Source organism: Acinonyx jubatus, chromosome D2 (genome assembly GCF_027475565.1).
Source record: "Acinonyx jubatus isolate Ajub_Pintada_27869175 chromosome D2, VMU_Ajub_asm_v1.0, whole genome shotgun sequence".
Lineage (NCBI taxonomy): Eukaryota > Metazoa > Chordata > Mammalia > Carnivora > Felidae > Acinonyx > Acinonyx jubatus.
This window is the reverse complement of record NC_069393.1, coordinates 32,427,388-32,450,010: the sequence shown is the minus strand read 5'-3', so window position 1 is coordinate 32,450,010 and position 22,623 is coordinate 32,427,388. Positions and strand designations below refer to the sequence as shown.

The following is a 22,623-nucleotide window of genomic DNA, read 5'->3' as shown; positions in this document are numbered from 1 at the left end:
TTCTTGGTTTTGCTTTAAAGAATAAGATGCTATAGTTCAAAAATTGAATAAGTATTTATTGTTCCAGAAGGTACATTGCTTTTTATACATATTTCATAAATGATACAGGATTTTACACATGTTCAGTATTTTGCTATTTGTGTAAAGGACTTTTCTCCACATCTTCCCTCCCTTGCCTCCCACACACCCTGAAAGGATTTGCTCATTGCACTGTGCTGTTTCTTCTTAAAAACCCTGCACACAAACAGGATAAATGATTTAAAAATAATTCACATTAACTTAACAAAAATAAATGAGGGGAGGGGCTGAACGACGGGGGGGAGGGAAGGGGGGACATGCGCCCTTTCATTCCAACATGCCAGTGGAAGGGGTGGCGGCAGCAGTGGCGGTGGTCCTGGCTAGCCTTCGACCTCTACAAGGCACCTGGAGTCTGGGTTTGTCGCCTAAAGTGTTTCTTTTCATACACAATGATCCCAAAGGAGGAAGAAAATGAGAAAGAAAACTCCTTGCCACAATGAGGAGGGATGAATCATGTGAAAGAAAAAGCCAATCAGCTGTGTGGCAAGCCTCATCATCCTTTCCATCCTGTCCCCCACCGTAGTGCAAAACAGGATATTAGACACAGATTCCTTTGACTCTTCAACTGCAGATGTCATCTGGAAGTATGGTAGAAAATATTTTGATAGAGTATAAGATTAATTCTTCCTTCTCTCAATTTAAGATAAGAAAAAATAGGGTGAAGAGGGCAGGTTGAAGGAAGCCATAGAAATGTATTCTTGTATAAAGATAAATTGCACCCTTTGAGATCCACACACTTGATTTACAACTATTAAAGTGGTGGAGGTGGGAGGGCTCACAAACAGCGTGGAAGCGTGTGTCCTTCAAGATAAACAAAATCTCCAGACAAGGCAGCACCACCTGGGTGGGCTGGAATGCTGTCACACAAGCAGACTAACAGCATTGAAATTATTCTGGTTCTGAAATGGCTAGAGAGCCATGATTTTTTAGCCAATCTGTAAACCTTACATCTTCCTGATTTGGTAATACAGCTGAACCCCTCCCCCCCCACCTCTGATTTGAGTTGTGGAGGGAGAGAGGAATATCAATAGGATAGTTAAATAAAGGAGGGAAACTCTGCCTCCTTTTAAAGATTAATTAGTAAAAAAACAAAACGAAACGAAACAAAACAACCTCATGCAGTGTTGCCAATGATTCCTAGATACTGATCCAGAGCACTGGAATATACAGACATTTAAGAAGGTATTACGGGATAATCCAAAGTGTCAATTATCAAACAGTCGTAAGTTGGTTCCAGCTATCATATGGATAAAATTAGTGTAACCAACAGGAGTGGGTGGTCAGAAAAGGGCACAAATAGGAGAGATTCCTGGTAACTTTGCAGAGACTGGGTTCAATTTAAAATAAATGCTAATGGCACGGGCTCAGACTCTGTTTGCCACCCACATATCTTGAGGATTTGCTTTTCTGGTATATTTATTTACTCCTATGTCAAAAATAAGAAAAGTTAAATTAAAAAAAATTAGAGCTGAGTGGGGTGCTGGTGTGTTACTGTTTTGCTGACCCTGCAAAGAAGATGCAAGAAAGGAACACCCCCAGCATCCTTTTCTCTTTATGAATCTCTCAACTGTATAATGCATCATTTTCATCCAGAAACTAAGATGCTTGATTAAGACAATATTCACTAAGCCCTTTGAGCTTACATTCCACAAAGCCTGATCCTCAGATTTTAACATTCCCTTCTTCCCTAAGATCCTTTTTGTTTTTGTTTTTAATTAAAGGTAAAAACCCTCTACCCCGACATGGCTCCCAGCTTCCACCTGCAATGCTTTAATTAAAAAGGCAATAGTTATAAACAGGTGTTCTTTCTGCCAGGATTCAGAGGCTCTTTGCAGATCAATCTTTTTCACCAATTTGTCGAAGGGGCAGATGTACTTGTAATGGGTCTCTCAGTCTCTTAAGGTCCATTTCTGCCTAAAATAGAAACAAAAGGTGAGAAAAACTGGCTAGTGAAGCGTTCAGTGATATTACTGTCTCCAGAGAAAATGAAATTTTCTTTTCTGCATCACTATGAATCACAGAAATCATCTCAATTACTTTTAAAATAAGAGTGCCTCAGAGGCAAAGGGGTTTAAAGGCACAGGACTACAAAGGGGGACCAAAATGGAAGTCTGTCCCCGCAGTTTCAGCTGTCAACAGAGACTTCAGAAAAGGCTGAAGGCCTATGCTGTCAATAGGCCAGGACTTGGGGATCCAAGAACATGGGGGAGCATCTGATGTACCTTGATGGCATTTCTCGAGAGAAAAGCCGTTTCACAAGCCTTTGTCTGGATCCAGAACTTTAATTTATGAAGATTCAAATTTATAATTTTAATTATGCCCCAGACCTTAGTTGTTCGTCCAATAGTTGTTTTAAGTTTTTCACTTAGTTTAAAAAAAAAAAACCAGGATTTGCTGTCAACAACAGCACTTTCAAAATTCACACACGCTGGACCTCAACCCTGAGGAGTTGGATTAATAGGCTCAGGGTGCGGCTGACGCATCTGTATTTTTAACAGCTCCAGAGATGATCTGGTGCATTCCCTCCAGCTGAGAACCACCACACGGAGCAACAGAAGACACCAGTCCACTTAGGCCAAGGCAGGAAGGCAGACTAAGCCTATTCAAAGCACAACCCATCACCAAAAAGGGACAGAGAAGGGCAACCAAACATTAAAGAGGGTGGAAGAGCTTCTAGAAATTTTTGAAAAATCTCTAAAGTCATATAAGACTACAGAGAAGAGAAATGAAGATTTATTTACTGAAATCAAAGATATCAGAGGGAGGCACACTCAGAATTTTGAAAGGTAACTATTATGAAAATAGTTACATCAATCTTTTTTTTTAAAGCATCTTTGGGGTGCCTGGGTGGCTCAGTGGGTTAAGCATCTGACTTTGGCTCAGGTCATGATCTCATGGTTCGTGAGTTCCAGCCCTGCTTCGGGCTCTGTGCTGACACCTCAGAGCCTGGAGCTTGCTTCGGATTGTGTGTCTCCCTCTCTCTCTGCCCCTCCACTGTTTGCCCTCTGTCTTTCTCTGTCTCTCTGTCTCAAAAATAAATAAACATTAAAAAAATTAAAAAGAAAATATTGGGCTCTGTGCTGACAGCTCACAGTCTGGAGCCTGCTTCAGATTCTCTGCCTCTCTCTCTCTCTCTCTCTGTCCCTCCCCTGCTCATGCTCTGTCTCTTTCAAAAATAAACATTGAAAAAAATTTTTTTTAATTAAAAAAATAAAAAAAGTATCTTCTAGTTCAATAAACTCTGACTTGTGCCTGGCAAACACTTCTAGTGGTCTCTCTTACCTGGATTTTATTTTTGCCCCATTGCTACCACACATTATAGGTGGAAAACATTTGAATTACTGTAAAAGATTTTTAAAAGGGAGAAAAGTAAAAAAAGCCAACTTTTGGGATGCCTGGGTGGCTCAGTCAGTTAAGCATCTGACTCTTGATTTTGGCTCAGGTCATGATCTCATGGTTTGTGAGATCAAGCCCTGCTTGAGATTCTCTCTCTTCTTTTCTCTCTGCCCCTCCCCTGCTTGTTCTCTCTCTGTCTCTAAAAAAAAAAAAATTAAAATGTTAAAAAGAATAGACAAACTTAAAGAACAAACAAAAAGTAAACATAGCTCTACAAATTTCAATATGCTAGAGTTAATAGGACAGACATGACCCATCATCTTTTCACCTGCTTGTGTTCTAAAACTTTCCAGAGGGGCATCCATGCTAAAATAGTCATTTTTATCAACTGAGGAATAATTTACATAGGAAGAAGAGGGCTGGCTCATTCTTTCAGAGTTTACCCATTGAAATACTATAGCACCATACAAAATGGGACTGGAATTTATTTTTATTTTTGGAAAACTTACCTGAGCAATTGCATCCTTGAGTTGATTATATTTCTCTAGGTCAAAACGTGACTTTTTGGCTCCTTTATGGAAAAATAATAAGTATTGTCTGTCTCTGGCTTCTGGATAAACATATTCCTACAAAAATAAAGGAGAAATGAAATTATTAGCCCTTAGAATGCCCCTTAGAATACTATCTTTACAAAATAAGCATCTACTAACTGTTGATCAGATTCAATACACGTGCACAGTTATAAAGATACATACTGATGTGTTGTGTTAAATATTTATTTCTTAAACATTTTTTATTGTGAAACAGACACATAAGTGTATACAAAACAAAAATGTACATCACAATGAATCATCACTAAATGAATATGTTAATCATCACCAGATAAAGAAAATCTAACACTGCCAACAACCAAGAAGGCTTCCTTGTGCCTTCCCAATTATTAACCTTTCCTTTCTCCCAAAATGAATCACTATCTTGCCCTTAATGGTGATTGTTTTCTTTCTTTCTTTATAGCTTTCCTACTTAAGTATGCATCCCTTTCAACTCTATGGTTTAGTTTTACCTGTTTTTTGAATTTAATAAAAATAGAGTCAGACAGTAGGTATTCCGTATAGCTACTTTCACTTAATACTATGTTTGCAATATTCATCCTTTTATAGTCCACTCATTTCCATTGCTATGTTATATTCTATTGTATGACTACATCACAATTTATTTATCCATTGTACTACTGATAGACTTTTGGTTGCTTCCAGGCTTTGGCTATTATGAATAATGCTGGCAAGAACATTTTTGGGCTTAACTCTTCTGTTGGATATATACCTATGAATGGAGATCCTAGATAATAAGGTATGCCTGTGTTCAAGTTAAGAAGTGATATCAAACAGGTTTCTAAAACAATTGTACCAATTATACTCCCATCAGTAGGATATGAGAGTTGGCATCATTCTATATCCTTGACAATACTTGGTGTTGCCAGTTAAAAGAAAAATATTAGCCATTCTGGTGTGTGTGTGTAGAAGTACTACTTCATTTTTAGAAACAGCTTTACTGAGATATAATTCATATACAATTCATCCATTTAAAGTGTAATGTTCAATGGTTTTTAGTGTATTCATGAAGTTGCACCACCATCACTGCAATCAGTTTTACAACATTTTTATCATCCCCAAAAGAAATCCTGTACTCTTCAGTAGTCACTTCCTATCTCCCTTGACATCTCCAGTTCCAGACAACTACTAATCTATGCCTCTACAGAGTTGCCTTCTGGACATTTCATACAAATGGAATCATACAACCTGAGCCTTTCGTGTCTGCCTTCTTTTAAGGTTCATCCATTTGTAGCATGTATTGGTACTTCATTTCCTTTTATTGTCAAGTAATAAATCCATTCCACTGAATGGATATACCATATTTTATTTATCCATTAATCAACTGATAGACATTTGGGTTGTTTCCACTTTTTGGCTATTATGAATAATGCTGCTATGAATATTCCCATACAAGTTTTTGTGTGAACACGCTTTCATTTCTCTTGGATATCTATAGCATTTTCCTGATCACTCATGAGGCTGAGACCTTTTTATTAGCCATTTGCATTTTCTTTTTAAGATGTGCTTATTCAAATCTCTTGCCATCGTTGTCTATTGAGTTGTCTGTTTTTTTCTTACTGACTAGTAAGATATGTTTATATATTCTGGTTATGGATCCTTTGTTGGATATATGTACTACAAATATCTCCTCCTAGCCTGTTTGCCCTTTTAATGGTGTTCTTTAGTAAACAGAAGTTCTTAATTTCAATATAGTGGGATTTATCAATCTTATTCTTTATAGTTAGCACTTTTCATTCTGGGTAAGAAGTTGCTCCCTATTCCACAGTAATTAACATATTCTCCTATATTATCTTCCAGAAGCTTTATTGTGTTACCTTTCATATTTGGATTGGTGATCCATCTGGAATTAATTTTTGTTAATTAAAGATGTATAAAGTCATTTCATTTTTTAATGAAGATATTTATAGAAAGAAGACTCTCCTTTCTTTGCAATGCTCTTTTTAAAATCAATTTCATTTATACCAGGTCTATTTTTACATTCTCTCATCCATTCCATTGGACTATTTGCCTATCCTTGTGCCACTGTCTGAATTACTATAGTATGATAAATAAAGCTATAGTCTTCCATATCCAGTATGGCAAGTCCTCTTACCTAGTTTTTCTTTAAGAATTTACTGGCTTTTCTTACCCTTTTACATTTTTATAGAAATTCTAGAAGCAGCTTATTTAAATCTCTTCTCCCATCCCCAAAACTGTTGGGATTTTGACTGGGATTGCACTGAATCACATCAATCAATTTGGATACAATTGACATTTTTTAATATTTGCTTTTCTAGTCCATGAACATGTTTATTTCACTTACTAAGTTTCCTTTACATTTAAGTTTTTCTGCATAGAGGTCTTACACATGTTTTGCATGATTTACAGGTATATATGTATACACACACACACACATATACATATATATATGTATATATGTGTATGTGTATATTTTCCAGTGGGCATACTTAAAGGGAATTAATATAATGCTTACCCTTAGTCTTAAGGAATGAGAGACATAAAAATGAAGGAAAAGACATTTTCCCAAATGCAAAACTGCTACTTTCCAGTAATGTTATTATAAAAGACAGAATGGTACACATTTCCAAATGCATTTTTGTTACTCTCCTGATTAAAGAAACAAATGCTTGACAACATGGTTTTGGGTATATGCTGAATCTGCACAGATTATAATTTTGGCCCCCTTTTTTTTGTACTTTCAAGTTTTAATTTAAATTCCAGTTAGTTAACATGCAGTGTAATAATGGTTTCAGGAGAATTCATTACTTACATATAACACCCAGTGCTCATCAGAAGTGCCCTCCTTAATACCTATCATACATTTAACCCATCTCCCCACTTACCTCCCCTCTAGCAACCTCAGTTTGCTCTCTATAGTTAAGAGTCTGTATCTTGGTTTGTCTCTTTTTCCCCCCTATGTTCATCTGTTTCATTTCTTAAATTCCACATATGAATGAAATCATGTGGTATTTGTCTTTCTCTGATTGACTTATTTTGCTTAGCATAATACACCTAGCTCCATCCACATCATAGCAAATGGCAAGATTTCATTCTTTTTGATAGCTGAGAAATATTCTGTTGTGTGTAGATATATGTGTGTATGTATGTGTATACATACATATGTGTACACATGTGTACATGTATACATATACACGTGTACATACACACATACATATGTGTGTATATACACACACACACACACACATACACACACACATACACACACTTTATCTTCTTTATCCATTCATTAATTGATGGGTATTTGCACTCTTTCCATAATTTGGCTATTGTTGATAGTGCTGCTATAAACATTGGGGTGCATGCATCCCTTCAGATCAGTATTTTTGTATCCTTTGGGTAAATACATAGTGGTGCAATTGCTGGACCATAGGTTAGTTCTATTTTTAACTTTTTTGAGGAACCTCCATACTGTTTTCCAGAGTGGCTGCACCACTTTGCATTCCCACCAACAGTGTAAGAGGGGTTCGTTCCCCTTTCTCTGCATCCTCACCAACACCTGTTGTTTCCTGTGTTGTTAATTTTAGTCATTTTCACAGGTGTGAGGTGATATTTCATTATAGTTTTGATTTGTATTTCTCTGATGATGAGTGATCTTGAGCATTGTTTTCACGGGTCTGTTAGCCATCCGGATGTCTTCTTTGGAAGTGTCTATTCATGTCTTCTGGCTGTTTCCTCACTGGATTATTTGTTCTTTGGGTGCTGAATTTGATAAGTTCTTTATAGATTAACCCTTTCATTTGGCAATATCTTCTCCCATTCCAAAGACTGTATTTTAGTTTTGTTGATTGTTTCCTTTGCAGTGCAGAAGCTTTTTATCTTGATGAAGTCCCAATAGTTTATTTTTGCTTTTGTTTCCCTTGACTCAGGAGACATATCTAGTAAGAATTGCCATGGTTACTGCCTGTGTTCTCCTCTAAGATTTTGGTGGTTTCCTGTCTCACACTAGGTCTTTCATACATTTTGAATTTATTTTTGTGTATAGTGTAAGAAAGTGGCCCAGTTTCATTATTCTGCATGTTGCTGTCCAGGTTTCCCAACACCATTTATTGCAGAGACTATCTTTTTTCCACTGGATATTCTTTCCTGCTTTGTTGAAGATTAGTTGACCATATAGTTATGGGTCCATTGCTGGGTTTTATATTTTGTTCCATTTATCTATGTGCCTGGTTTTGTGCCAGTACCATATTGTCTTGATCACTACAGCTTTGTAATATAACTTGAAGACCTGAATGGTAATGCCTCCAGCTTTTCTTTTCTTTTTCAAGGCTGCTTTGGCTATTCAGAGTCTTTTGTGGTTCCATATAAATTTTAGGATTGTTTGTTCTAGCTCTGTGAAAAATTGCTGGTGTTATTTTGATAGCAATTGCATTAAATGTGTAGATTGCTCTGGGTAGTATAGACATTTTAATAATATATGTTTTTCCAATCCATGAGTGTGGAATGTTTTTCCATTTCTTTGTGTCCTCTTCAATTTCGTTTATAAGCGTGCTATAGTTTTCAGAGTACGGATCTTTCACCTCTTGGTTAGGCTTATTTCTAGGATGTATCTTATGGTTTTTGGTGCAATTGTAAATGGGATCGATTCCTTGATTTGTCTTTCTGCTGCTTCATTATTGGTATACAGAAATGCAACAGATTTCTGTACATTGATTTTGTATCCTGTGACTTCACTGAATTCATGTATCAATTCTGCCAAGTTTTTGGTGGAGTCTTTCAGGTTTTCTACATAGAATATAATGTCATCTGCAAATAGTGAAAGTCTGACTCTTTCATGCTAATTTGGATGCTTTTTATTTCTTTGTGTTGTCTGATTGCTAAGGCTAGGACTTCCAGTACTATGTTAAATAACAGTGGTGAGAATAGACATCCTTGTCTTGTTCCTGACCTTAGGGGGAAAGCTCTCAGTTTTTCTCCACTGAGCAAGGTATTAGCTGTGGGTCTTTTGTATATGGCCTTTATGATGTTGTACTTCTAGATATTTTTAAAAGCCATTTTAAGTTACATCTTTTAAAGTTTAATTTTATAATTGTTACTGGCATATAAATATGCAGTTGATTTATGTATACTAACCTTGTATTCAGTAACCTCATTAAATTGACATGGATTCTAACCAATTATATGTACATGTTTTTCTATTTTTTTAATGTACAAAATCTTTGAATAATGTCAATTTTCTTTCTTTCCATCTTTCTTTGTTTCTTTCTTTACATCTCTTATAGCTTTTTCTTGCCTTCTCCTTCCAGAGATGATTTATGGCTATTTATGATGATTTATGTTCAGCATCATGCCTAACACACAATTGGCATGCAGGTTCACATACTCGTGTGTGTGTGTGTGTGTGTGTGTGTGTGTGTGTGTGTGTGTTGTGTGTAGGATAAATGGGTACTTAAAGGGAATTGGCCTTAGAAAGAACACGAGAACACAAGAGAAAAGAAAACTAATTTGACAACCAAAACTTCATTCATCATAAAACTTCATTCATCTCATAAGAAGTTACTCGAAGAGGAATTCTTACCTGACGTGTCATTACAAAATATGCATACATTGCCATGGCACTTCCATAAGTGATAAAGTAGGTGACTGGCTCCATGATGTCCCAGGAATATTCCCACCAGGTAAGCCGGGCCAAAATGCCAAACTGTGTGGCCATGTAGGCAAGTCCACCCCATAGCACCAAAGTGGTCCTCTTCTCAGCTTTTCTGCTAATCTCAATTCGTACCTATGGGGCACACATGATCAGTCAACGATAAGGCATTTTAAATTTAAACTGTTCTACGTTCATTAAAGAAATAGGTATCATAATCAAGACATGTTGGCCTCAATTCTAACAAATGTAGTTTGTCTTCCTAAATAGTATCTGTAGTTTCTACTGGAGAAAATATTTTGTAGGAGTAACACTTTTCTTAGGACATTTGTGTTTTGTGTTGCACCCTAGAAGTAGATGAAAATATGGTGAAACTATGGGAGTGAATAAGTAAGTGTCTACAACTCTTCATCCAACTACACAATTATCTTCTTTGCAGGAGGGATATGAAAACATGCCAGTGTTCTCTTACTGTGGTATACAAGATTTAATCTATTCTCGTTCCTTATGCAAGGGGCCTGTCAGGGCACAGAATAGCACAGTGAGTCAGAGCATGAACTCTGGATTCAGAGCAACTGCACTCAGGCCCTAATACGCAAATCATTGTCAGTGTCATTATAGAGTTCTTCTGAGGACTAAATAACAGAATACAGGTAAAATACTTGGCACGATTTCCAGCACATAGTAAATATTCAACAAGGATGATAATTTATTTTGTTACGCCGATACATTAAAAAATACTTTACATTTTGAAAAGACCAAATTTAAAACTCATCCTCCTTCACAACAGTTCAAGTTTAATTGATCACATTCCTAATGGTCTTAAATTTACTGAGGATAACCTTGAGATACTGGTTATTTTTAAAGAAATCAGAAAATGCACAATATTGAGTATTTTGTTTCCTTTCGTAATCTCTGAAAGTATTTGCGTCATCATTAAAAATAAGAACGACATATGTTTACTATAAACATCTGGAAAAATGTAAAGAAGTAAATCAATCATAATCCTACTATTCCATTAGCATTTTGGATTATGTTCCTTCTGACTTTTTTCTGTGTGTATACTTATACATACACATAAATGTGCACAGCTATATGCACAACACATTTAAAAATTGATCACAGTATGTACTAATATGCACAGTATTTTATAATGTACTTTTCATAAAATTATGAATATTCTTCTATTGCATATTAGATCTATATAATCATTTTTAACAGCTGCATAATAATCCATATAATATTAATTCTTAACTTGGCTAAAACCATTATCCATTACACTCGGGACTTTTTCCAATCAGCAATTATTTCACCTTTTGTTGCAAAGGCGGTAAATCTGGTTAAGGGCAGAAATTTAGACTTCAAAGTTCTAAGTCCTCTAATTCCTTGTTAAGTCTTTTCTTAGCTTTGACTGGAATTTTTTTATGGTTCAGTCCCCAAAACTAAAGGACTAGTTTGAATGACATAGCTCAATTACCAAAAGAGACAGATGGAAAAAAAGCAGACATATATACTCTTGAAAAATTACTGGTGAAGAGGAAGGTCTGAGATTTGAATTGGCACCTTTTCCAGGGGAGCCAGTTGCTGTTTGAGATCCTCTAATCTTTCAATAAGCTCCCTTTCCTTGTTTAACTGGTGCTGCTCGATGCACAGTGTGGTGTACAGCTGCTGGACGAGTGTCTTTACATCGTTCAGTGTTGCTGCATTTTCGTGGCTTAAGAGGTCTGAAAAAGAGGGGTTACATTGTTTTAAACGTATGCCTTAGCTGGAGAGTTGCTATTCCTAGGGCTATTTGACAATGATAAGAACAAGACAGAGTCATCCACTACAGGGATCCCACCATCGGTTTCTTTCAGTGTTCAATTGAAAGGAAGTGATAGTTCCTTTTTAAAAAAAATTTTTTTTCAATGTTTATTTATTTTTGAAAGAAACAGAGTGTGAGCAGGCGAGGAACAGATAGAGAGGGAGACACAGAATACAGAGCAGGCTCCAGGCCCCAAGCTGTCCGCAGAGAGCCCGATGCGGGGCTTGAGCCCATGTACTGAGAGGTCATGACCTGAACTGAAGTCGGACGTCCAACTGAGCCCCCTTTTTAAAACAGAGGTAACTACCAATCCTGGAAAGTAAGTTCATATTTGGGCAACTTGAAAATTTTGAAGCCAACATCTACCATTATATTCTTGAAAGTCAAAATGCGACAAATAAGGCTATAAATAATCATAATCTTCATTACATAAAAAATTTAAGGCAGTATATTAAAAACTAGTAGAGAGGTTCAGAATCAATCTCACTATTATGCTCATTAAAATGCTTATCTAGAATTTATCTGTGGTCTTGCCATTTCAATTGGTGATTTTCTTCCTGTTTAACACCTGAGGAAAAAATACACAGTATTTCAAATTTGCAAATACAAATGTATAAATAAAAATACAATTATCCTAAAAAGATTAGCCTCCATACACCTTCCCCGCATACCAACTTTATTTATTCCTGTTGGGAAAAGACACAGAATAGCAGTTTGGACTTCAATATCATGTTTTAGAGGGCATGAAGGTTAAGAGAATGATTGAAAGTGTAAAAGATTGAATTCTTTGATTCAATATCCTCTTCTATGAATAGCATGTGTTTCTAGAAATCTAAAAATTATGTTTTGAGAATATAATAAAAAAATAAGCTATCTCAGCTGTCAAAGAATAAAAAAAAAAGACACAAGGAATAAAACTTTTGTTTTAAAATCTTATTAGCCTTGGGGAGCCTGGGTGGCTCAGTCAGTTAAGTACCCAACTCTTGATTTCAGCTCAGGTCATGATCTCCTGGTTTGTGAAATCGAGCCCCATGTTGGGCTCTGTGCTGACAGGGCAGAGCCTGCTTGGGATTCTCTCTCTCCCTCTCTCTCTGTCTCTCCCCTGTTTGTCTGTGCACTCTCTCTCAAAATAAATAAATAAACCAACGTAAAACAAAAATTAAAATATTAAATAAATCTTATTAGTCTTAAATGTGACATTTTGTTGGGTATAGCCATAAGGTCAGCCCTCTTCTAATTCAAAATAAACCACAGTCAAAATTAGCTGGGTATTTAAACTTTTTTCAAGGATGTCTGTGAGTACAGTTATCAAAAAATTCAATCAATGAAAAATTCAAATAAGGACAGCAAGTTGGATTACAGAAAAGCTGATACAGTAAAATGGGATATAGTACCTAGCACAGTTTCTTGCAACTTCGGTAAATGCGTGCTGAATTAATGGGAACAGACAAAAGCAAGAGCACTTTGAGTTCTAGAAGTCATCTATGTCAACAAGGTTTTCTTTGCATTGAAACTGTAGCTCATGTTTGCATGTGGCTTTATACTTTCCAAAGTTACCAGAAGAGGAAGCTGTACTCTAGAAGGCAGTAACTTGTTTGGAATATCACAGTGAAGTGGTAGGATGTCTCCTGACTCCATAACTGGAACTGAGTTATAATGTTTCCACCATATAATAATGTTTCCCCTGAAAGTGTGGTCCCCTTTCAAAAGACAATTCTTTAAGTAGTGATCAATTATCTATGGTTATTGAAATCTTTTCACATATATTATATCTCCTATTATTCTCACAATAACAGGAGTAAACTTGGTGCCCAAAATTTATAAATGAGGAACCTGAACCCCAAAGATAAGATTAACAAATGTTTTTGTGTAAGTTACTGATCTAGTCACTACAGAGGGAAAAAAAAAAAAAATGTGAGGTGGCTGTTCTCCTTAATGAGGTCTAATAATAATATATATGAAATTGCAGAACTAGTCGGTAGTGGACAAAGATCTGAAGGGTAGTCCATTGGCTTTCCTATTTAACGCTCTTTCTTTTCCCATTTTAACTTTCAATACTTTAAGTATTATGTGGGGAATAAGTTTAGGAATTCCCTGAGCTTGCAATGCTGGGTTAACAAGGCTTAGGATGAAAGCATCCAAAATCAGGTAATCAGGTAATCAAAGCTAGGTAATCAGGGTGGAAGCCCCCCTCCCCCACCCCCCTCGGGCAAGTTAGTAGGATAGCAGAAAGCTGCTTTCACAGGAGGGAAGGACCAGAATGGGTAAAGAGGTAAATAGGCTACAGACAGCAGCAGGGTGAAGTTTTTGCCCAGAGCGGAGATAATGGAGCTAATTAACAAAAGAAAGGTGCCTTGTTGACCCCGAGGTAGTAAGCTCTACCTGTCTTATCCCCTAGGCAAGCTAAGATAGACAGGCTGCACCTTATGCCTGCCTAAACAACCGTCTGCCTGGTGCTGGGATTTTGTTTTGTATTGACCCAAACCCCTAACGCTGCATATCTTCAAAACCCTCTTTCTCTCACACACAGGAGTTAATGTTCACAGTTTCATTGTCTCTTTGTGCATATCCATCATGCTTGTAAGCTTTCTGATCCTAATAAAAATGGAGCAAGGACCTTTATTCGGGGCTCTTGTCTCTTCCTGGACATTAGCCTCTTTCACATTTTAATTCTGCGTCTGCTCTCTTCCTGGACAAGAGAGAACTCCAGACCCCGAATCTACAACAGTAATGTGTTTGCTTAGAAGTCCAAGGAAGGAAGGGAGGGAGGGAGGGAGGGAAGAAGGGAGGGGAGGAAGAAAAAAGGAAAGGACGCAAGTAAGCAAAACTAAACAGAATCTCTTCTCTTCCTTTTCCTAATGGAGCATGGACATGTTAACGATCAAACATATAGCGACAATCATAACCTGAAAATCCATAAAATTGGAAATCAGGCTTGGAAATTGTTTTACAAAAAACCAAGTCTCTATTAGAATATCATTCATTGAAAACCTGTTAGTTTAAAAATTAATATTTCTATTATGGCCTCTGCTGTGCAGAAAATTTATTTTTTGTATCAGTCTTTTCTTTTATGGCTTCTGGGTTTTATGTTATAGTTAGAAAGCTTTTTCTCATTTCAAGGTTACAAAAATATTTCTCTTTTGATTGTCTTTCATTACTTTAAATATTTCTTTTTCTTCTTCAAAATCTAACTTTCTGATCCACATATTCTTTGACATTGTCTTCCACTTCCAAGTATTTTTCTTATATATACACTCAGAGACTTCCTAAGTGACATATTCAGGATTATTCGATGCTATAATATATACTACAGCAAAAGATGAAAACTACATAAAAGTCCATCCATAAGTTATAAAATAAGCAGTTAAGTAAATGATGATATACATTCATACAATGCAATACAAGTGCAATACAATGTGAAAAAGAATGAGGAATTTTTTATGTACTGGTATAGTAAGATTTTCAGAAAACACCATTGGATGAGAAAAGCAGTTTGGTGGTTTTATACCTTGCCAATCTAGCTAAACAGGAATTATGTTTTCGAAAATACCCATCCCTGTATGTATGGTTCAGAGTTAGCATTAACCAAATGAGAAATTCAAGTAAGATTTTGGAAGGCGGAAGTGAGGCAGAAGCCATTATGCTCTGAAGGCTGTAGTGGGTAGTAGTGAGAGACAGATGCAGGTGCCTAGAGATGCTAGCTTGTGCTTGTTTTCCCATTCTCTGCATCTAGCTCTTTTTTCTCAACTGCCACCTCTGTTGATGAATGGCACATCTAGGCCCACAACCAGATGCAGCCTTCTAGAGCTCTGCTGTCCAAAAGAGTAACCATGAGTCACATATAGCTATTTAAATTTAATTAAAATAAAATAAAATTTAAAATTCAGTTCTTCAGTCACACTAGCCACATTTCAAGGGTGCAATAACCACCTGTGACTAATGGCTACCATCCTGGACAGTGCAGAAATGGAACATTTACATTATCACAGATAATGTATGTATCTGCCAGCACTGTCTTATGATTTCTCTATCGGTCCTCCTTTGCAGCCCATCCTAATAGTTAGACACATTTGAATTTTCAGGTTCCTTGGCAAGCTTTGATTAATCTCCCTGTGCCATCACTTTAAAATTAGTGACTTTTCTCTGATCTTCCAAGCTCCCATTTTCACTCTTGCTTTTTTTCCATTGAAGTTTTTATTTAAATTCCAGTTAGTTAACATACAGTATAATATTAGTTTCAAGAGTACAATATAGTGACTCAACAATTCCACACATTACTCCCTGCTCATCACAACAAGTGCACTCCTTAATCTCCAACACCTGTTTAACCCATCCCCCCACACCCTTTCCCTTCAGGTAACCATCAGCTTGTTTTCTAACCATCTGCTTCATGGTTTGCCTCCCTCTCTTTTCTCACTTTTTTTCCTCCTTTGCTCATTTGTTTTGTTTCTTAAATTCCATATACGAGTGATATCATATAGTATTTGTCTTTCTCTGACTTATTCCACTTAACACAATATTCTCTAGCTCCATACATGTGGTTAAAAATGGCAAGATTTCATTTTTTATGGCTAATATTTGTGTGTGTGTGTGTGTGTGTGTGTGTGTGTGTGTGTGTGTGTGTACCAACTCTGATCAGGCATCACTAAAGCCCCAATAAACTCAAGAGATTTGGCTTTGTTAGATTTTCTTGTCGGGAAGAATATGGTTCCAAGGTATTATCATGGCAGAGGAAAACATCAATCCCAAACCTTTGACCCTGAAAACTTTGCCCACATATTTGGAGATGAAATTATAAGAAGAGAGCAGATAAATCTGCTAATGGCTAAACAATACCACTTTTGGATGATGTGTGTATCCTTCACTAAAAATGCAATGAGGTGTTTATTAATGTTTCTGCACATGTCATCAGTGCCAGGAAATTAAGGTACAGAAAGGCAAGGAGATGTGCAAATTACTGAGGATTAAAAGTCTTTTTAGCTACTAGAATGGTTTAAGAAGGACTTTGGCTATTTTAGTCTCTGGTCAGGTATTTGTTATTGTTTGTATTTGGTTTGCCTGCTCAACCATTTCCCTCAAATTATTTACATCATTAAGAGAGAAGCAAGGTTTCCAATATCCTTTGGAAGAATCAATGGGGAAAAGGGCTTAGTGGTGCCAATCAAAATGATTCTCCTTAGCACAACGTTCAACAACCAGTGATTTAGATTATATTCTCTTCCCAGTATATATACCTTCCCAGTATTAAGTGGAAGGTAGTTAATTACTACTTCAACATGGACTGAGATAAAAGGCCTTTTGTGCTCCCTTTCCATATTCCTCCCTCCATCCAGATTTAGATTAGGTTTTAAAATCATTTAATTGCTAAAACAGTTCCTTTTCTCATCCTGCAGCGGACAGAGGGCGATCCAGCCATACACAGCTATGCTAACCAAGAGAATTCAATGGAGCCTGCAGTGAGCCTTACTGCCATGACCTGCCCCCTTGGTTCCGTCTCAGCTTTTTTCTGCCTCTTCCCTTTCTCATTTGGGGTTAGGTTCAACACTTAAGTATCCATAATACTTACAGACTGTCGACCCCACATACACATTAAGTGGGCCTTTATTAGATCCTCTATCAATAAGCCCCCTATCCTCACTGCCTGATGGAAGTGTGTGAAGTTCAGGTTTACTGATACACAGCATTCATACAGCATTTTTAGTTCTAAAGTGCTATCCGTCAACAGGGAAAAGAAAAATAGGAGAGGAATGTGAAAGTTACAGGGGTGAGGGGTGAGTAGAAAAAATTGTTTTAACACTTAAAAAACTGTCCTGGAAAAGTTTTCCTTCATTCCTTCTTTTAACTTTTATTAGATCTGTTCCATCTGCTCCCTGTGTTTATAAAATCCTAGTGCTCCTCATCGTCTGACACCTAAGCCCTAGTACTTGCAATTTCTTTTCTGTTTAGCCTTTTTAATAAAAAGGGTTCCAACATGGGGAAGAGGATTGTCTCATGTGGATGACTGCCAACCTTCTCGAATACAGAAATTCAAACTGCTCTCCTACTTGATGTAGCTGAAAACTAGTGGTGACTTAGATGCCAGCAATATCTTCCTCAGACAGGGAGAGAAGATTATACGGCAGAAACAAAATTAAAACCTATTTTATATATCATCAAAAGAAAAAAATGACTTTCTTTATGATGTTTTCTTAAGATCTTTTTAAAAATTTTAACTCTAATATAGTTAACATATAGTATTGTATTTGTTTCAGGTGTACAATATAGTGATTCGACAATTCCATATATCACTCGGTCCTCATCACAAGTGTCCTCCTTAATCTCCATCATCTATTTAACCCATCCCTCTACCTCTCCCTCTGGTAACCATCAATTTGTTCTCCATAGTTAAGAGTCTTTTTCCTGGTTTGTCTCTCTTTTTTTGTCTTATTTCTTAAATTCCACATATAAGTGATATCATATGGTATGTGTCTTTCTCTGACTTATTTCACTTAGCAATACTCTCTAGCTCCATCTGCGTCATTGCAAACGGCAAGATTTCATTCTTTTTTTATGGCTGAATAATATTCTAGTGCATGTGTGCATGTATATATACACACACACACATATACATACATACATATATACATCTTTTTTATCCATTCATCTATCGATGGACACTTGGGCTGCTTCCATAGTTTGGCCATTGTATAAAATGCTGCTATAAACATATGGGTGCATATATCCCTTTGAATTAGTGCTCACCCAGTAGCTCAATTACTGGATCATAGAGTACTTCTATTTTAAACATTCTGAGGAACTTCTATACTGTTTTCCATAGTGGCTGCTCCAGTTTGCATTTCCACCAACAGTGCAAGAGGGCTCCTTTTTCTCTACAACCTGCCAACACTTGCTTATTGTGTTTTTGATTTTTACTATGTTTCAAAAGTTTGAGGAAAAGAGTTTATGGACTTAAAACAGTATTATTCAAGCTTCTGTGTGAAATGGTATCTAATGGCAAAATCTCTCATTGGCTAAGAACAGTGGTGAGAGAGCTTTGATGTATGAAAATATTTTAAATGTTGAAAAGATCTTTTAAAATTCTACACCAGTGCCGCTATTGAGCTTACGGAATTTCACTTCAATTTACAATTATTCCATGAATCATAGACTTTTGACCCTTGCAAACTTCATTTTCTAACTGACATCTAAGGAAGCTGGGCAGACTGCTGAATTGATTCCCAGAGAATCAACTATAATTTCTTCCCCTTTCAGTTTCTACCTTTACTTTCCCTTATTCAACTTGGGAATAGCCTGATCTAAAACACTGTAACATTCATTTCCGCTTTATTTTTTTTAAGTTTATTTATTTTGAGAGAGAGAGAGAGAGAGAGATTGAGAGAGAGAATGTGAGCAGGGGAGGGGCAGAGAGAAAAGAGAAGAGAGAGAATCCCAAGCAGGCTCTGTGCTGCCAGTGCAGAGCCTGATATGGGGCTTGATCTCATGAATGTGAGATCATGACCTGAGCTGGGATCAAGAGTCAGATGCTTAACCAACTAAGCCACTCAGGCTCCCCTCATTTCTGCTTTAAAAACAGCATTAGACAAGATGGTTACAATTAGTCATTGATTAAAAGTCTCTAGTTTTTGACAACATAATATATGGAAGCTTATTTTCCTGCTCATTATACTTTACATAAGGATATATTAGTCAACTTTAAAATTTTTACTAATACAAAATAGAAAATCTAAATAGAATGAGCTCTCACATACACCAAATTCTCCTCAGTATAATGCTCTCAAGACCTATCCAAGTTGTTTCCTTCTTTTTCAGAGCTAAATAATATTCCATTATATGTATAAACCACATCTTTTTAATCATTCATCTGTGGACAATCAGGTTGTTTCCACATCTTCACTAACGTGAATAATGCTGCAGTGAACACGGGAGTGCAGATACCTCTTTAAGATCCTGATTTCATTTCCTCTGGTTATATACCCAAAGTGGGATTGCTGGATCATACAGTATTCTACATCAGTCAAAGGGTACCAAAATTCCAATTGTAAGATGAGTAAATTTGGGGGATCTGTTGTATAGCATGGTGACTATAGTTAACAATATTATATTGTATACTTGAAATTTGCTGAGAAAGCAGACCTTAAGTGTTGTTACCACACGTGCACACACACACACACACACACACACACACACACACACAATTATGTGAGGTGATGGAGGTGCTAACTAATCCTATTGTGGTAATCATTTTGTAACATTAAAGTGTATCAATTCATTACACTGTACTCCTTAAACTTACAATGCTGTATGTCAATTTTATGCTAATAAGGCTGGAAAAGAAAGAGCAAATTTAAAGAACAACAAAAACTGAGTAAAATAAGCCTGTACCTCTGTTATCTTAAGGGGAACTTCTAGTCCAAAAATCAAGGAATAAAGAAGAAAAACATATTAGCTTGGCTAATATATAGCTAACAATCCCTGGTCTACGTGTTCAATTATTCCAATGTAATAACTGGCTTAGTAATGTCTTACTATTTAAAGGAAACTTTTCCCACTCTTGCTGTATTTACTGTACTTTTTCTAAACTAGTTCCATTTCAACTAGCTTGCACACAGAAAATAATCTGGCTTCTGAACAAACAAAATGCTACCAACTTGATTCACTTATTTCACTCAACATAGTATGACTATCTGAGTCAATGGAGGATACAAAATCACAGTCCTTCTGTCTGAGCATTAATAAAGAAGAGTTCAGACAACAGATTAGTCACTTCTGGTTGGCTGGGATTTAGAGAAATAAAGAACATTAAGAATAGGATCATTAAAGCCTTCATGGAAGAGCTGACCTTGATGATTTTGACATGGGGAAATAGGAGGTTAGGAAGAAAGAAAAAAGGCACCGTAGAGAAAGTAAACACTGAGATGGCAAAAAACAAGGCACAGTTCAGGAAACAGCAAAGGATTAGAGGGTGGAGGAAAAGTAGGTAACATGTTAAGAGAGATAGAGGAAAACTTTAAAACAATTTTTTTAATGTTTATTTATTTTTGAGAGAGAGAGACAGAGTGTGAGCGGGGCAGGGGCAGAGAGAGAGAGAGAGAGAGAGAGAGAAAGAGAGAAAGAGAGAGAAAGACACAGAATCTGAAGAAGCTCCAGGCTCTGAGTTGTCAGCACAGAGCCCGACGCGGGGCTCAAAGTCACAAGACGTGAGATCATAACCTAAGCCAAAGTCAGACGCTTAACCAACTGAGCCACCCAGGCGCCCCTAGAGGAAAACTTTTAAAGTAGATGTGGACCAGATTTTGGAGGCATTCAATGTTTAGGCTTTCACTGAGAATATTTTCTACATTAGACACAATTCTCAAAAGCAGAATTACAAAGAAGGGATGCCCTAGAAGGCTGGTGGAGAGGGTGGTAGTAATGGAAGGGACATTAACAACATCAGTAAGTAATAATAAAGATCAAGGGCAGAGACAGAAAAAGACACATATCAAATGCTATTTTAGAGGCCTATTTAGCATCAGTACTGTGCAGAAGCCATATTGGGAGCCTGGGATAAAAAGAAAAATCAGTAATACTGACTGCTTTATTTAAATTTTTGATATTTTGTTCATCATGGGGTTTTGGCATTAACTTTGGTTTTTTAAAATAGTTCATTAAAGTATTATTTATCTTGATTACTGAGGGTTTTTTTTGGGGGGGGGCACCCTCTTAAAATCTGCACCTGAGGCAAATATCATACTTTTGATTATTTAAAAAATTTTTTTAACATTTATTCATTTTTGAGAAACAGAGAGAGGCAGAGCATGAGGCGGGAAGGAACAGAGAGAGAGGGAGATACAGAATCCGAAGCAGGCTCCAGACTCTGAGCTGTCAAAACAGCCCGACGTGGGGCTCAAACTAACGAACCATAAGATCATGACCTGAGCTGAAGTCAGACACTTAACCGACTAAGCCACCCAGGCATCCCTGTATATCACACTTTTTATATGGAAGCATATACGTGTCAGAAGTTCCTAAGGACTATTACAATACAATATAATTGACTTTCGCACTGCTTACCTTGAGCCAAAAAAAAAAAAAAAAGATTAATTCATTCATTCCTGTTATAAATGTTAAGAGGACAGGGAAGTCCATAATTTATTTTTAAAAAGATTCCCCTGTGATGTTATTAAAATAATATGACTTTTAGCCTGTTTGGAGGGAAGGAGCTTAAGTTACACAGAACATTCATTTATGTGAAGCATTTATATCCAATAATAAAGCATTCTGGTGTCTAGGTAGAATCTAAGTTTTCATCACTGTACTAGCCAGGTATTCAAGCATGAGACACTCAATGAGCTCTTCAACTGAAACAGAGTCTACCTGGATGTAAGACTTTTCAGTGTTCTTTGAATATTGTCTGCTTCTCAAGGTCATCCAGGGAAGAATACAGTTCTTTCCAAAAGCCCTCCCACATTTCTCTGATCTTATCAAGGTTACTTTTTACCTCTCTTTGGTGGTCGTACATGATATGTTAAGTCATTAATGACCAGCTTAAAGTCATCAAGGAGTAGGAGGTCTATTCCTGTTGAGGCAGCAACTCGAACACCATCTATAAAAAAAATTTAAATGTGAAAATTTAAACTCGTCATATATCCCTAATTGTTTGACAATGATCAGGAAAAAGCAATCCTCAAAATCAATTTTAAAAATTATATCTTCTCTTTTAAATTCTAGTTCATTTTTGCCTCATCCCCAAATTCTATGCTAAACAAAGCTTATATTATCTGAGGCTTTTTGCTTTCATGATCTCAAGTCTATGAAGATTTAATAATACACTTTTCTGCCAAAACTTTATCAACAAGTAAAATAATTACATAGATCTATCAGTGTCAGTTGGAAATCTTGGGTCATGGGAGAGCGGCATGGATGTCATATATCTATCCATGATGGAAGTTGGTGGAGTAAAAAAAAAAAAACAAAACAATGCTTTCTAATGTATGGTACTTCTCAGTATAATTACTGATTCGTCACCAATAATTTCGTAGGGACAGATGTTAGCAAAGTACACCATACTGGTCTACTAGTTATATTATTAGATAAGATGAAAATTAAGTATATTTAAACTACTTACAGCATAGAAATGTGGCAAGTTGTTGAAAACTGGTAAATCCAAGGGTAAATGGGTACTTCCAATATAGTCTTTTAAGCTT

General features: G+C 36.5%; 1 protein-coding gene across 7 annotated transcripts in view; it reads right to left on the bottom strand.

The window, feature by feature from the left end:
- Positions 1–35: 35 nt before the first annotated feature.
- The window catches only part of MCU (mitochondrial calcium uniporter), a 194,865-nt gene continuing 172,277 nt past the window's right edge, over positions 36–22,623 (bottom strand). For 6 of the 7 annotated variants that reach the window (XM_027062249.2, XM_027062247.2, XM_027062251.2 and 3 more), the window contains 5 exons: positions 21,918–22,022; positions 11,197–11,357; positions 9,565–9,768; positions 3,924–4,040; positions 36–1,992 (listed from right to left, as the gene is read on the bottom strand). In XM_027062249.2, coding sequence (XP_026918050.1) covers positions 1,915–1,992; positions 3,924–4,040; positions 9,565–9,768; positions 11,197–11,357; positions 21,918–22,022 — 665 coding nt within the window. In that variant the 3' untranslated portion in view covers positions 36–1,914. The remainder of the gene's footprint in view (positions 1,993–3,923; positions 4,041–9,564; positions 9,769–11,196; positions 11,358–21,917; positions 22,023–22,623) is intronic. The other variant, XM_027062250.2, reaches the window with a different exon arrangement.